Here is a 14,741-nt window from a genome sequence, read left to right on the forward strand (position 1 = left end):
ACATTGCCTAGACCTAAGAGGGCTCAAAAAATGCAAACTATTTAGTGACTGAACGACTATTTTTATCATTCCCAGTTTATTTCAAGTCTCACACATCAATGCTGCATCATTTGTGTGAAGTACTTCCTATCAATGGATTTCTGATTAAGTCAAGGCATCTACACTTTCATCTCCAAACACTTGTGCATTGAGTCAGGTAAACAAATACACTTTCTCAAACCTAATGTGAAGGTTTTATTTGTGAATTGGAAAACATGAGTTGGTTCAAAAAACAAGCCTGTGCTGTGGACGCCACTACCTGGGCCTCTCAAGGACCATAAGCAAGGAAGCTGGAGTGGGTGGCACCAAAAGAGTCATGGTGTGGTTGCTGCCATTACCGGACTAGGGGAAGTGACTGTCAGCAAACCCCAACCTACAGGACTTCTTACACACAATAAGAAAGACCTGTCTTTAACTTGGAAAAAGGACTATTTGTGTGATTGTACTCTCAACCCAATGTGGAATTACCTTACCTAACTTTTTACAGAATTTACTTTCCCCACATAATGGAAGTTAACATGTTCATGACATTATCCATTACTGAGCTAACAGGCTACAAATCAATATAACAGAATTCAACTGCTTTGAATCATATTTCTTAAATGGTCCAACTGTGCCCATGAGCAAACACATCCAGCCTTACACATAAGCACCAAAAATTTGCCACCCCATAAGTTATGTTCTGTTAGGTTTCTGTTTGCTGCTTTAAAAAAAAAAAATCAGTCTTCCCCCTTTCCCAGTAGGTATATAGGTAGAAAAATAAATGAAGTCAGCACTCTTTACCTCTTACTAGAATAAACTGTGACTCAAACACCATGAATGGTTATTTGCAAGGCTATAATTTTTTTAATGACAGATTTTCCTAAAAGAAACCACTATAACATCTGTCCAAGTCTTCCAAGGGAAAACAAAAAAATACATAAAGATTAAAAGTCTATTACTTTAACAGCACATTGCCAAACACGGACAACTAGGATACAATGCCAAGGAACCTTAAAAAATAACTTGAAAAGACACAACGTTCAAGTCACTCACACGTGTAGGGTCCACAAAGAACAGGAAAACAAGTCCGAGAACAGTTCTACTTGTGCATGATGAGAATTCTGACTACCTCATCCAAGTTCATTCAGGTGTCTTAAACCAACAGATGGATGAGCAGAGTTTGTTTTTTTCTTCTTTGCTTGGAGATGCACACATAGATTAGAGGAGAGGAGAATCTTCCAGATGCTGATTTAAGCACAGCAGGCTTGGTTCCCCTTTGATAAAGTACGAAGGCAGATTCAGTTGACTCAAGCTTTATCAGTTCCCCTAAGAAAAAGTCTTATGCATGCTGAAACAGACAAGTTACTGAATTTGTCATGCTAAGTATTTACAGTTATTTTCATAAAGTGAGCTCAGTAACTTGACAGGATAAAAAAGGTAGTTGTGAATTTCTTGTATAACCTTTTACAGCGTGAATGACTTTGTGGGTAAATGACGCTGAAGTTCAAAGCCCCTCAAACATGTTAACAAGAAATTATTGACTGCATGAAGAGGCACACATTATAGAAAATGCACACTTCACGGGTTCCTGCATAGCAGGAAAGTCACTACCACTACATAACAAATGGCTATGCCAACAGTTAGAGCTGCCACTCAAGGGTCCAACAGTAGAATTCCCTTAAAACCGCAAGGAGTGTTTGCATCACAGCAAGAAAACCTTTGGGAAAATAAGTATATTTTGTTTGGAAAGATATTTTGCATTGGACAATTTGAACATCACATAAACAAAACCGTTTTCAAATTGGGTAAGATTTAAGGCAATGCTACTCAGACCTGAGGGGGGAAAAACCTACAGAAGTTTGTTTTTCTTCCAAAACTTTGACAGGTCAGAATCAACATTGGAAAGGATCCCCCCCTTGCTAGGCATTCAATGCACTGTTAGGTATCTGCAGCATTACAAAATAGAATCCACTTTCATATTCTGAATATGAAATGGGCAATTGTTATACACTCTTCCTTGAAAACTGTTAAGAAACAAAATAAACATGGCAGCTTAGGTATTTCATATTAAAAAGTCACATGAACATGAAGACAACTACACCTGGTACACACAAAGGCGGAACCGTCCTCACAACAGGCTCTCGAGCGCTGTATTCTCTCATGACTGGCTGTGGTGTACTGTGGAACGGTCACGGATTCATAAATTAACATCAACTACAGACTAACGAATGACAAATAGACACAGTAAATTCAAAAATTTTACATTTTGCTCCTGTTTGGCTGCTAAAGAGCAGCGATTTAAATTGATATAAAAACTTCTGACCACAAAGCTTGCTATACAGATAAAGTACATAATCAAAAAGTAAGCAGCAATTTAATTTCTCATTTAAACTTATCTGGTATAGAGTATTTACAGATTTGGGGGGAGAGCTCTCTGAAACCACTATGCTCCTTACTCCTCCTGGCCTCTGCCCACCCCAGCCCCTCCAAATCGAAATCAAGTGTTCTGAACTATATACAACTATACTTTGGCTAAGTGGGCTGGATGGTGCAACTCTTTCCAAGGTCTTGGTCTGGAAAAAAGAAACAAAGTCTTGGAAGTCATGCACAGCCTTCTTTTCTGAGTAGCAGTGTACTGGAGCCAAAAAATTTATTTTTTCATGGCAAAGGGCAAAAGGGGCCCCAGCACTTCACTCCCCAACCTGAATGGGCAAGATCTGAAGCCACTGGCCTCATGCATCACAACAGGCCACCAGACAAAAAGCAAAGAAAAAGGTCACGACAAAGGCAGCAGCAATCAACACAACTTTCCAACAAAGGAACTTCTCCTGCCTGGGCTCCCCCAGAAACAGTGCTCCCTCCTTCCTGTCCCTCCCCTCCCACAAGACAAAATTAATTCACATCACGAGAACTTGGTACTCTGGTTAAGTGGCAGGTAAATATAACAAAGAGTAAATCTGTCACCTTGTATACCTGAACTGAGACATAAAGCTAACAGAACACAAGACATCACTGTGAAATTAACTTTCTAAAACAGATCCAGTCTACATAGTGCGGCTGATAAAAAGTAAAAAGAAGAATTTGTTCACAATCTGCCTTGTACAGGGTATTTATAGTCTTTCAATGCCATATAAATAGCATTTATATAGCTTAAACATTCAGAGACATGCACTGGGACTTTTTAGGTAGTACGAATTTCTTCACAATCACATGTGCAAATTTTACAGATCACTAAGTGAGTAACTAGTAAGCTTAGGCTGGACCGTGTCTCGTATTATCTAACAAATTTAAGGGGGGTTCAGAATCATCCATAGGTAGAACCAGGCGTGTTCCCCGAATGACCAGTTCATGGTCCCCGAAGGCAAGTTCCCGATCAAAGGCATCTTCAGAACTGTTTCCCATAAGTCTCCTAGGGGCACCGGATGATGCTGACTCAGTGTTCACAGTAGAATCACCATACGTCAAACTAATATCACCATCATTGAGGATGAGATCGGAGTCATCATCTTTCAACTGTTCCTGGTTCTAAATGCAAATAAAACAAGTTTTGAGAATTATTATGAAAATTAAAGAAACATTTCCAATAGCTGAATTTTCAAGGATGCTGTATTTTCTCTGACCCCACTCACCCCACTGTGTGCCTGCAGATTGAAGTGCTTGACAGCTGCCAAAATCTCTAGTGCTTTCTCTTACCTCCTGTCTCCTCTCCTCTCCTTCAGGTAACTAGCTCCTACTTATCACTGAGGTTTTCACTTAAAAGTCACTTTCTCCCAGAAGTCTTCTTTGATCGTCCAAGGCTAGCTTAGGTGCCCTCTTGTGTACTTCCCTAGCAGCCTGCACTTAGCCTTCTCCCTAGAGTGGCACTTACCCCTTTTCATAGCTGCACATGCAGGGGTCTGCATCACATCTCCCCCCACTAGACACTAAATCCCTTGTATGCTGCAGTTCAATTACCTAACAATTTGGGGCACACAGAAAGTATTCACTAAATATAAATGCAATTCATTGCTGAACAGGTTTAAATAAATGAAGTGCTTACTTTTGTGTCAACAATGCCTAGAAATATTGAACCCTCACTACCCTCACTACATACTTGTCAAGAAGCTCAATAAGCTTTTGTTCTAATGGAAATTTGGGGGCCAAAAAGAATATAATTACATAAAGTTCCAGAAGAGGGAAAAGTGTCCAGCATTTATAGTGCCATTTTGGTTAATTAAAAAATGTATATGTGCATAGTGAGAAAGGGTCCGGAAGATCCCCTGGAGAAGGAAACGGCAACCCACTCCAGTATTCTTGCCTGAAGAATCCCATGGACAGAGGAGCCTGGTGGGCTACGGCCCACAGGGTCACAAAGAGTCAGACATAACTGAGCAACTAAACCACCACCACATATCAGTAAACAATGATGTCACAGTCAGCAAGAGATTGCAGCCCTCCAATGTGAGCTGGTGAGCCTGAGGAAACTCAGGAAGGAAAGAATTCCTGCCATCCAGCAGCCATCAAACTGCAGCCACAGCCCACAGTGAGCCCCAAGGGAGCTCAGGGTGTGAAAAACACAGGATACCGGCCCCACACAGCCGAGGTGCATGTCAAAGGAATCCTTTCAGTGAGCCCAGACTCTGCCATCTTCCCTCCAATATACAGAAAAGTGCTAGATTCCTTAACTTGGGATATCCGGTTTTCTTTAATTTACAAAAACTTTTGACATTCAGACTTCCCACCCTTTGTTGCAAAATTTCTATATAACCTGGTTCCACCCACCCTACACCTCAGTTCCAATCCACCCCACTCCACCCACCCCCACCTCCAGGGAGCAGTTTTATCAGGGTTACTTGAGATGCTGCCTGCCAGACTTCAAGTCCCTACAATTCCAACTTTAGGTTGTGACTATTTTTTCAGTCAACAACAGAGAAGTCTAGAAGAGTATTCAACGAAATGATGATAGCAAGCTCTGCATGATAGATTGCTAATGGTTTTTATTGTTTTCTTTATGTTTCTGTATTATCTGAAATTTTATTATAATGAGTACTTATTACTTTTAAAAATTGGAAAGTCATTTATTTAAATGTAGAGTAAGAATCATTGTAAATACTCATGTTGATACAGCAAAAAAAGTCTGTGACTAATACTCCTTGAGGGAAGTAGATAGAAACCTCCTACACCCAACTCTCCTATCCTGTGCATTTAAAAATGTTAAGTTTGTCTAAGATAGTCAAATAGACTGAGGACACTATTAGACTAAAATTTCACATTTGCTGTTGCTGGAAATTTTTAAATTCTTTGCTGTTGCTAGAGATTTGCCTCAACACTCAAAGACAAAGACCTGTAAATTAAAAACCAAAGAAACCTGCTCCACCAACCAGCCATAATCCCTTCCAAGCCAATCCAGCTGTAAATCTAAGCTGTAAGTCTAAGGAGCCTGTCTATCACTTAATTCAGCAATGCCCACAACAAAGCTCTGTAGGGCCTTCACACATCAGCAGGGGCCCTTCAGTACCTTCGACTGCCTTTATTAAGGTTGAAGTTTGGGGCAATAGCTACCAAATTTTAAAATGCATATGCCTTTTGACCCAGCAATTTAACCTTTAAAATCTATTCTTTATAACTTTATATTATTGGGTAAACATATATACAAGGATATTCACTGTAAATGTTGTTTGTAATAACAAAAACACAAAAGGAATGAGACTGACTAGATCACCTTAGTAAAGCTACACTATGCAGCCACCAATAGAGAGAAGGTTCTTGTGGACTCTTACAAAGGTATCCATGCTGTGGATCATTAGGTGAAAGAAAGCAAGTAGCAGGACAATACTATTATGATCCCATTGTGAAAAACAATAACAGTTATATACACACATAGAAGTTTGTATAGATAAAATATCTGGGACTATCCACAATAAACTCTTAAAAAGACTGTTTCTAGGGGGTGTGGTGGGAGAAAGAGAGTGACTTTCATTTTTCACTTTGTACATTCTATACTGTTTGAATATCTGGCTGTAAGTATGCTACTTTTGTAATTTAATAAGGAGTCAGCATAACAAAAAATTAAATTAAAAATGAAGTTTTATGGTTGTTCTAGGTTACACTGCATCCCCCTCACCCCCTAGAAATATGAAATCCTAACTCCCAGTATCTGTGAATGTGACCTTATCTGGAAGTACAGACTTTGCAAGTGATCATGTTAAGAGGTCTTTAGTGTGGGCCCTGATCAAGTATGGCTGGAGGGTGTCCTTATAAAAAGGGGAAATTTGGAGACACAGACTGTGCGTGTGCACGTGCGCACACACACACACATACACACACAGGGAAAATGCCAGATGAAGATGAAGACAGAGATCGTGGTGATGCATCTTCAAGCCAAGGAATGCCAAAGATGGCCTGCAAACCACTAGAAGCTAGAGAGAGGTCTGAAATAGACTCTCTCTCAGAGCCCTTAGGACCCAACCCTGCTGGCACCTGGACCTCAGACTCCCAGCCTCCGGACTGTGAGACAGTAAATTTCTGCTGTTAAGTTTGGGGTACTCTGTTATGACAGCCCAAGGAAGCAAATAGAACAGTGTTTTATTCTGCTATATTCCACAGAACATACAGGCATCGTGGAACTCCTCTGGCTTTTCATGATGGTGAGTGGGTCTCTGGAATCCAAGAGCCAGGCCTCACTGACTTAGCTGACAAAGCTGGCTGACCCCTCAGCAGACAGCCATGTGGGCTAACAAGGTAAACAGGGAATGGGCACTGTGCTTGATACTGGAGCCTGGGTAAAGTGGTAGGGAGGGACAAGACAACATGGGGTGTTCCCCCCACCCCACAGTCAGTGAATGGATTCAACACAATATAGTGCTGAAGGGTATTCCTCCCAGACCCAGGTGCCACCCCAGCCAAGCCTCCCCTTCCCTGTCCATTCTCCATGAGATCTGCTCTAAAACACCACGGAGGAGGTCATAATGAAGTGTGTATGTGTGTGTGCAGGTGTGCGTGCACACACACACATCTACACTGTTTTACCACACCCTTGCCTCTCAAGGTGTTACATCAGAGTAGTCAAAACTGGTGGGTTTTGTTAACATGGGCACTTTATTTGATGTCACAGATTATTTTTGAAGGATTGGGTGAAGTAAAGTTTTTTAAGAACTTGAAAAACTAACTGCTCATATTTTAAAATAAAAACTGCTTAGCATTTGTCATTTCTTTCTTTGTTGCAGTACCTGCTAAATCACCAATCTTATGTTAGCAGTTAAGGAAAAAATATGGAATCTAGATTATATCTAGTTATGTTCATGCTTCCCATTAGATATAGAATACGGGTAGATAAACTTGCCCTTATATCTAAAATAAAAGACCATCTGTTGCATGTGAGGAGCATCAAAAAATGTTTTAGTAATCCTCTCAACATGATTATGATGATCCAAATTTATAGATTAAAATATATAAAGTTACTATTGAGCTCAGGCCACATGCTGCAAATAAATGAAAACCAGCACAGAAATAGAATTTTTTTTTTACTAAAATTAGTGAGTAAGATGCTATTCCATATGTTTTCAAATGACGTTTCAAACACTGTGAATTATAATAAATTTAGAGATAAATTATATCTATTCCATATATAATTTACATATTATATATTATTGTATATATTATATAATAATATTTGTATAAATTATTATATATATAATAAATTTAGAGATTTCAGTGCACTTTCTAGCTGAGCAACATATGTTTATATTCCTGCTTGTAAACTTTATATCATAAAAGCAAGCAAAGCAAAGCAAAACAAAACAAAAAAAGCAGTCACCCATCCACAGAGCAGATACATTTAAATTTAACTTAATGAAGAACTGAGGTTTTGGATGAAACCAACTTACCTCATAGGCCTGGGGACTGGTCAGGCATCTCGCAATGGGGCCACAGCAGGCAGGCAGAGTGGTGGTAAGAGGCGGCCCGCTGTGCGTCAACAGAGGCTTCAGATAGCTGTGCTGGTTAAGGAAGAGCTGTGTTCCTTTCTTTATCAATTTAAAAAGAACACCCTGCTTGATTACAATCACTGTCACAGTGTACCTACCACTTGAGATAGCAAATATCCCATTTCATAACCCTGTTATGTCAGTGAGATAGCAACATTTTAAAAATTTTGTAATATTAACTCTGTTTTACAAATATGGAAACTCAGGCTCACAGAAGTCAATGATCTGCCTAAAGTCACACAAGTAAATGGAGGACCAATTCTCAAATCCAGATCAGTCTGATTCCAGATTCTATGACCTTTTGACCACTACATCATATTGCCTTTGTGACTTTACTAAAGCCAAAATCACCCTTGATTTAGCACCGAAGGAGATACAGAAGAAAGAATACTAAAGAGCCTGAAAAGTGATTAAACATTCCAGTAGTAGAATATAGTAATAAAAAATGGTTTTCATTATTTACTGTGGATTTAGCTGGCCTCTTCAATGAGTTGAAACTTTAGTATCAAAGGAAATGCAATTCTAAAAACATTTTTAAAAATTATGTATCATGAGTTCCTCTGTCACAGACTCTCATTTTAGCACTCATCCATTCTCCAAAAATAAAAATAAAAACAGATGCAATAATATATTTGATACTTGAATGGAAAAAAGAGAGAATCACAAGAAAAAGCAGAGAAAGGGAGAAAGACACATATATATATTCCCTACTTTCTAAAATTACAACCTAAGGTTGTTCTCAATTAAAAACGAGGAGACCAAAGAAATTTACATAAATTCCCATAAACTCTAAGATTAAAGTACTTTGTAAAAATACACTTACATAGTTCATAAAACATCTTGCCACACAAAATTACTGAAAATCTGGAATGATGAATTGTTCTAGTGCATCAAGCACAGAAACTACCAGATTTTAGTTCAGTGGTACTTAACAGGGTACTTAGTACCAAGGCTAATTAAGTCTTGGTGTTTAACTGTACAAGAACAAATTCCCTAAAAACTAAAACTTATCAAATATTGACCAAAAAATCTGAATGGTCCAGTATCTATTAAACAAACTAAAACATTGCTCATAGAAAAAGCTCCAGGTCCAGAAACCTTCACTGGTTAAAATCTTCCTGGCACTTAAGAAACAACACCAAGCTTATATAAAGTCCTCCACAAAGCAGAAAAAGAGAAAAATTCTTCCCTACTTGTTTTATAAAATTTGCAAAGTCTTATGATAGAAACTTGATAAGGATATTACAAGAAAAAAAATCACAAGCCAATATTTCTCATGAAAATAGACACAAAATATTAGCAACTAAATCCAGTGTCACACAATGAATAACATATCATGATCAAATGGGATTTGTTCCACCAATCTAAGATTGGCTTAACATTCAAACAATTGATGAAAATCAGCAAGATGAAACACTAAAGGAGAAAAAAATAAACACATGATCATTTCAACTAATGCAGGAAAAGGGTCTGATAATATTCAATACCTATTTATGATAAGAACTCTCAGCAAACTAGAAAAAAAGGGAATTTTCTTAAATTGATCAAAGATATCTCAAAAACTTACAGCTAATATCATACGTAATGGTGAAATATTGAAAAATATCCCCTGAGGTCAGGAATAAGACAAGAATGTCCACCATTATCGCTTATATTTAACACTGTATTGGGAAGGTCCAGCCACTATCAGTTCAGCTCACTTGCTCAGTTGGGTCCAACTCTTTGCGACCCCAAGGACTGCAGCATTCCAGGCTTCCCTGTCCATCACCAACTCCCAGAGGTTGCTCAAACTCATGTCCATCGAGTTGGAGATGCCATTCAACCATCTCTTCCTCTGTCACCTCCTTCTTCTCCTATCTTCAATCTTTCCCAGCATCAGGGTCTTTTCCAATGAGTCAGTACTTCACATCAGGTGGTAAAAGTGTTGGAGCTTCAGCTTCAGCATCAGTCCTTCCAATGAATATTCAGGACTAATTCCCTTTACCACTGACTAGTTTGATTTCCTTGCAGTCCAAGGGACTCTCAAGAGTCTTCTCCAATACCACAGTTCAAAACATCAATTCTTTGGCACTCAGCTTTCCTTATGGTCCAACTCTCACATCCATACATGACTACTAGAAAAACCACAGCCTTGACTAGACAGACCTTTGTCAGCAAAGTAATGTCTCTGCTTTTTAATATGCTGTCTAGGTTGGTCATAGCTTTTCTTCCAAGGAGCACGAGTCTTTTAATTTCATGGCTGCAGTCACCATCTGCAGTGATTTTGGAACTCAAGAAAATAAAGTCTGTCCCTGCTTTCATTGTTTCCCCATCTATTTGCCATGAAGTGATGGGACCAGATGCCATGATCTTCGCTTTTGGAATGTTAAGTTTTAAGCCAGCTTTTTCACTCTCCTCTTTCCTTTCACTTTCATCAAGAGACTCTTTAGTTCTTTGCTTTCTGCCATAAGAGTGGTATCATCTACGTATCTGAAGTTATTGATATTTCTCCTGGCAATCTTGATTCCAGCTTGTGCTTCATCAAGTCCGGCATTCTGCATGATGTACTCTGCATATAAGTTAAATAAGCAGGGTGACAATATACAGCCTTGACGTACTCCTTTCCCAATTTGGAACCAGTCCACTGTTCCATGTCCAGTTCTAACTGTTGCTTCTTGACCTACAAACAGATTTCTCAGGAGGCAGGTAAGGTGGTCTGGTATTCCCATCTCTTGAAGAATATTCCACAATTTGTTGTGATCCACACAGTCAAAGGTTTTGGTGTAGTAGATGCTTTTCTGGAACTCTCTTACTTTTTTTATGATCCAACAGATGTTGGCAATTTGATCTCTACTTCCTCTGCCTTTTCTAAATCCAGCTTGAACATCTGGAAGTTCTCAGTTCACATACTATTGAAGTACTATACTTCAAAATTCTCCATACTATTGGAGAATTTTGAGCATTACTTTGCTAGTGTGTAAGATAAGTGCAATTGTGCGGTAGTTTGAACATTCTTTGGCATTGCCTTTCTTTGGGATTGGAATGAAAACTGACCTTTCCAGTCCTGTGGCCACTGCTGAGTTCTCCAAATTTGCTGGCATATTGAGTGCAGCACTTTCACAGCATCATATTTTAGGATTTGAAATAGCTCAACTGGAATTCCATCACCTCCACTAACTTTGTTCATAGTGATGCTTCCTAAGGCCCACACAACTTGGCATTCCAGGATGTCTGGTTCTAGGGTGGTGATCACCATCATGATTATCGGCGTCATTAAGATCTTTTTTGTATAGTTCTTCTGTGTATTCTTGCCACCTCTTCTTAATCTCTTCTGTTTCTGTTAGGCCCATACCATTTCTGTCCTCTACTGTGTCCATCTCTGCATGAAATGTTCCCTCAGTATCTCTAATTTTCTTGAAGAGATCTCTAGTCTTCCCCATTCTATTGTTTGCCTCTATTTCTTTGCATTGATCACTGAGGAAGGATTTCTTATCTCTTCTTGCTATTCTTTGGAACTCTGCATTCGGATGGGTATATCTTTCCTTTTCTCCTTTGCCTTTAGCTTCTCTTCTTTTCTCAGCTATTTGTAAGGCCTCCTCAGACAACCATTTTACCTTTTTGCATTTATTTTTCTTGGGGATGGTCTTGATCACTGCCTCCCATACAAAGTCACGAACCTCCATCTATAATTCTCTAGGTACTCTGTCTATCAGATCTAAGCCCGTGAATCTATTTGTCATTTCCACTATATAATCGTAAGGGATTTGATTTAAGTCATACCTGAATGGTCTAGTGGTTTTCCCTACCTTCTTCAATTTAAGTCTGAATTTTGCAATAAGGAGTTCATGATCTGAACTCCAGTCCCATCACTTCATGGCAAATAGAGGGGAAAAAGTACAAGCAGTGACAGATTTTTTTTGGAGGCTCCAAAATCACTGTGGATGGTGACTGCAGCCATTAAATTAAAAGATGCTTGCTTCTTGGAAGGAAAGCTATGACAAACCTAGACAGCATAATAAAAAAGCAAAGATATTACTCTGCTGACAATGGTCCAAATAGTCAAACTATTGTTTCTCCAGTAGTCATGTACAGATGTGAGAGCTGGATCATAAAGAAGGCTGAGCACCAAAGAACTGATGCTTTCAAATTGTGGTGCTGGAGAAGAATCTTGAGTATCCCTTGGACAGCAAGGAGATCAAACCAGTCAATCCCAAAGGAAATCAGTCCTGAATATTCTTTGGAAGGACTGATGCTGAAGTTCCAATACTTTGGCCACCTGATACGCAGAGCTGACTCACTGGAAAAGACCCTGATGCTAGGAAAAGTTGAAGGCAAAAGGAGAAGGGGGCAGCAGTGGATGAGATGGTTAGATAGCAACACCGACTCAATCGACATAAGTTTGAGAAAACTCCAGGAGATAGTGAAGGACAGGGAAGCCTCGCGTTCTCTAGTCCATGGGGTCACAAAGAGTTGAACACAAGTTAGCAACTGAACAACAATATCACAGATAAGCATTCATTTGTGTTTCCATATATTAGAGTCCTTCCAGAAAGTGAATGTAAAAATCCAGCAAACAGAACATAGTAAGTAGTAGTTTCTAATGGTAAGTGTCAAGTGCATTTTTCTTAAACATAGAAGGTTTTGATCAGAAAGTCAAAAGCAAGAAAAAAGGATTTTACATAATTGTCACAAATTCACTTCAATGGAACATCAACTAGGTTTTGATTCACTTAAAGTCTCAGCCAGAAAGAACTCCACAGTCCCTTTATCTAGTTCAATTTTCAAATAAGAAATTAATTTTAATAAATAGTGAGTGACAAAATTTTTTGAAAGGCATGATTTAGGGACTTCCCTGGTGGGCCAGTGATTAAGACTTCACCTTCCAATGCAGGGGGATTGGGTTTGATCTCTGGTCCAGGAGCTAAGATCTCACATGCCTCTTGGCCAAAAAACCAGAAACAGAAGCAGTACTGTAACAAATTTAATAAAGACTTCAAAAATGGTTCACATAAAAAGTAGCTTTTTAAAAAATTTTTAAAAAGCATGATTTAAGCAGGTTATTAAATATAACCTGCCTTAAAGTATATCTATGAAGAAGACTGTTACAATAGGACAAGAAAAAATCTGGTAAATAATGAAGCACTGGCATTCTGAATGGAGGGGAGAATCTTCCAGTCTTTGGAAAGGTCAGAGAAAAGACATCAGTGACTACTGTGGTATCCAGCATTGCTGAGTTTTCCTTTCCCATGTTTCTTCCTAATGTTTCTTCCTAAGCTTGCCTTTCCTCTTTTACCCTAGCAAGCACACTGACAAACACCAACAAATCCCTTTTGCGGCATTCACTCAATTAGCTAAAAGACAATAAATATTAAACTTTACAACATAAATAAACCTATATATCAAAGCAAGTCTATCATAAAGGCTCTTGAGTCCCTGCACACAGCCAGCTTTTGCAATAACCAGTCACTACTGGCTTCATGGGTTTTCAGAGGAATTCATCTGTGTGTGTGGGTAACTTTCTCCACTACACTGAAGGGGAAAAGGAAGACCAAAGGTATGTTTTATATTCCAGTTCTGAAAGAGAGTAGTCAAAACAGTTGTTCCATTAAATTGTAATCATTCATATCCACACTGTTATTTTCTCAATTAAGGATACTTGTGATCAAAGTTATACCACATCCGGAAGAGCCACGCGCTCTCTGCTTTGGTAGTTCTTCTTTCACTTTCAGGAATACCCTGCAAACAGACAATAAAGAAGTCAATACATAGATAAAGACAAAAAACACATTCATTTAAGAGTCATTCCTTTGTAGAATTACAAATATAGCCTAATTTAAGAGTTTGTATATTGCAGCTTAGGAATAAGAAACTGAAGTGTTTTTCTAAACACTTCTATTACTCAGGATGCTTCCTCATTTATGAGTCGACTGCCATTTAGAAAAATTAATGTGGGATAATCCACCCCCTAAATCTGAAAGCCTTACACCCACAATGTAAACTGCACCTTAAGTGGAAAACATCCCATTGACATTCTGATCTTTGGGAGTTGTCATGGGTCCCAAAACTAACTAGCATTTTCAAAGATGCTACTATGTTGTTAGAACACTAGCAAAATTTAAGTAAGTAGGGAAATTTCATGGTAAGCCAGGCTGGGTAGGAGGGAAAACTAACACAGCAAGAAGATCTCTTCAAAAACAGCTCCCCCCAAAATATAAACTGCATCCTCATGTGTAACATGGAGCAGTCAGCAGTGGCGCTGTGAGGCCATCTGGTTCATCTCGGCTCTGATGTGAACTAGTTGGGCAAGTCCCTTCCCCTCCCAGACAGAGTTTTTTCATGAATACAATGCGAACCCTACTCAAAGGCTCTTTCCAGCATGAATGTTCTGTTTCCATGATTTTTGAAGAGTACAGTTTAGATTCTGGGTTTTGGTTCCTGTTTTCCCTGATCCTCAAAATAAGTGAATCTTCCTCTCAATAGGTATCAAAACACACAATACAAAAAGTCTGAGAACACTGCACAGGCTTACAGTGTTTCCTTTCATATCAGGAGGCATTAGATTGTATAGCTCCACTTTTTGAAGCCGTCAGCAACAAATCTACAAATCTCACGATCCCCTCACCACATGAACACCTGTAAACCTAACCCCTACATGCTCCATAGTTACTAAAATCTTCCTCTGTGCTTCCTGGTGGACACTTGAAATACTGAGTAAACAATATACTGAGCCAAGGCATCCACAGTTTTGAGGGCAAAGTAAAAATGACATTTTTTTTC

At 38.9% G+C, this 14,741-nt stretch overlaps 1 protein-coding gene across 2 annotated transcripts in view; it reads right to left on the bottom strand.

Moving 5' to 3' along the window:
• Positions 1-859: 859 nt before the first annotated feature.
• SLC9A6 (solute carrier family 9 member A6) overlaps positions 860-14,741 on the bottom strand; it is a 54,185-nt gene continuing 40,303 nt past the window's right edge. For both annotated transcript variants that reach the window (XM_043457962.1, XM_043457963.1), the window contains 3 exons: positions 13,621-13,700; positions 7,887-7,992; positions 860-3,546 (listed from right to left, as the gene is read on the bottom strand). In XM_043457962.1, coding sequence (XP_043313897.1) covers positions 3,274-3,546; positions 7,887-7,992; positions 13,621-13,700 — 459 coding nt within the window. In that variant the 3' untranslated portion in view covers positions 860-3,273. The remainder of the gene's footprint in view (positions 3,547-7,886; positions 7,993-13,620; positions 13,701-14,741) is intronic.

The sequence above is a fragment of the Cervus canadensis genome, chromosome X (assembly GCF_019320065.1).
Source record: "Cervus canadensis isolate Bull #8, Minnesota chromosome X, ASM1932006v1, whole genome shotgun sequence".
Taxonomy (NCBI): domain Eukaryota; kingdom Metazoa; phylum Chordata; class Mammalia; order Artiodactyla; family Cervidae; genus Cervus; species Cervus canadensis.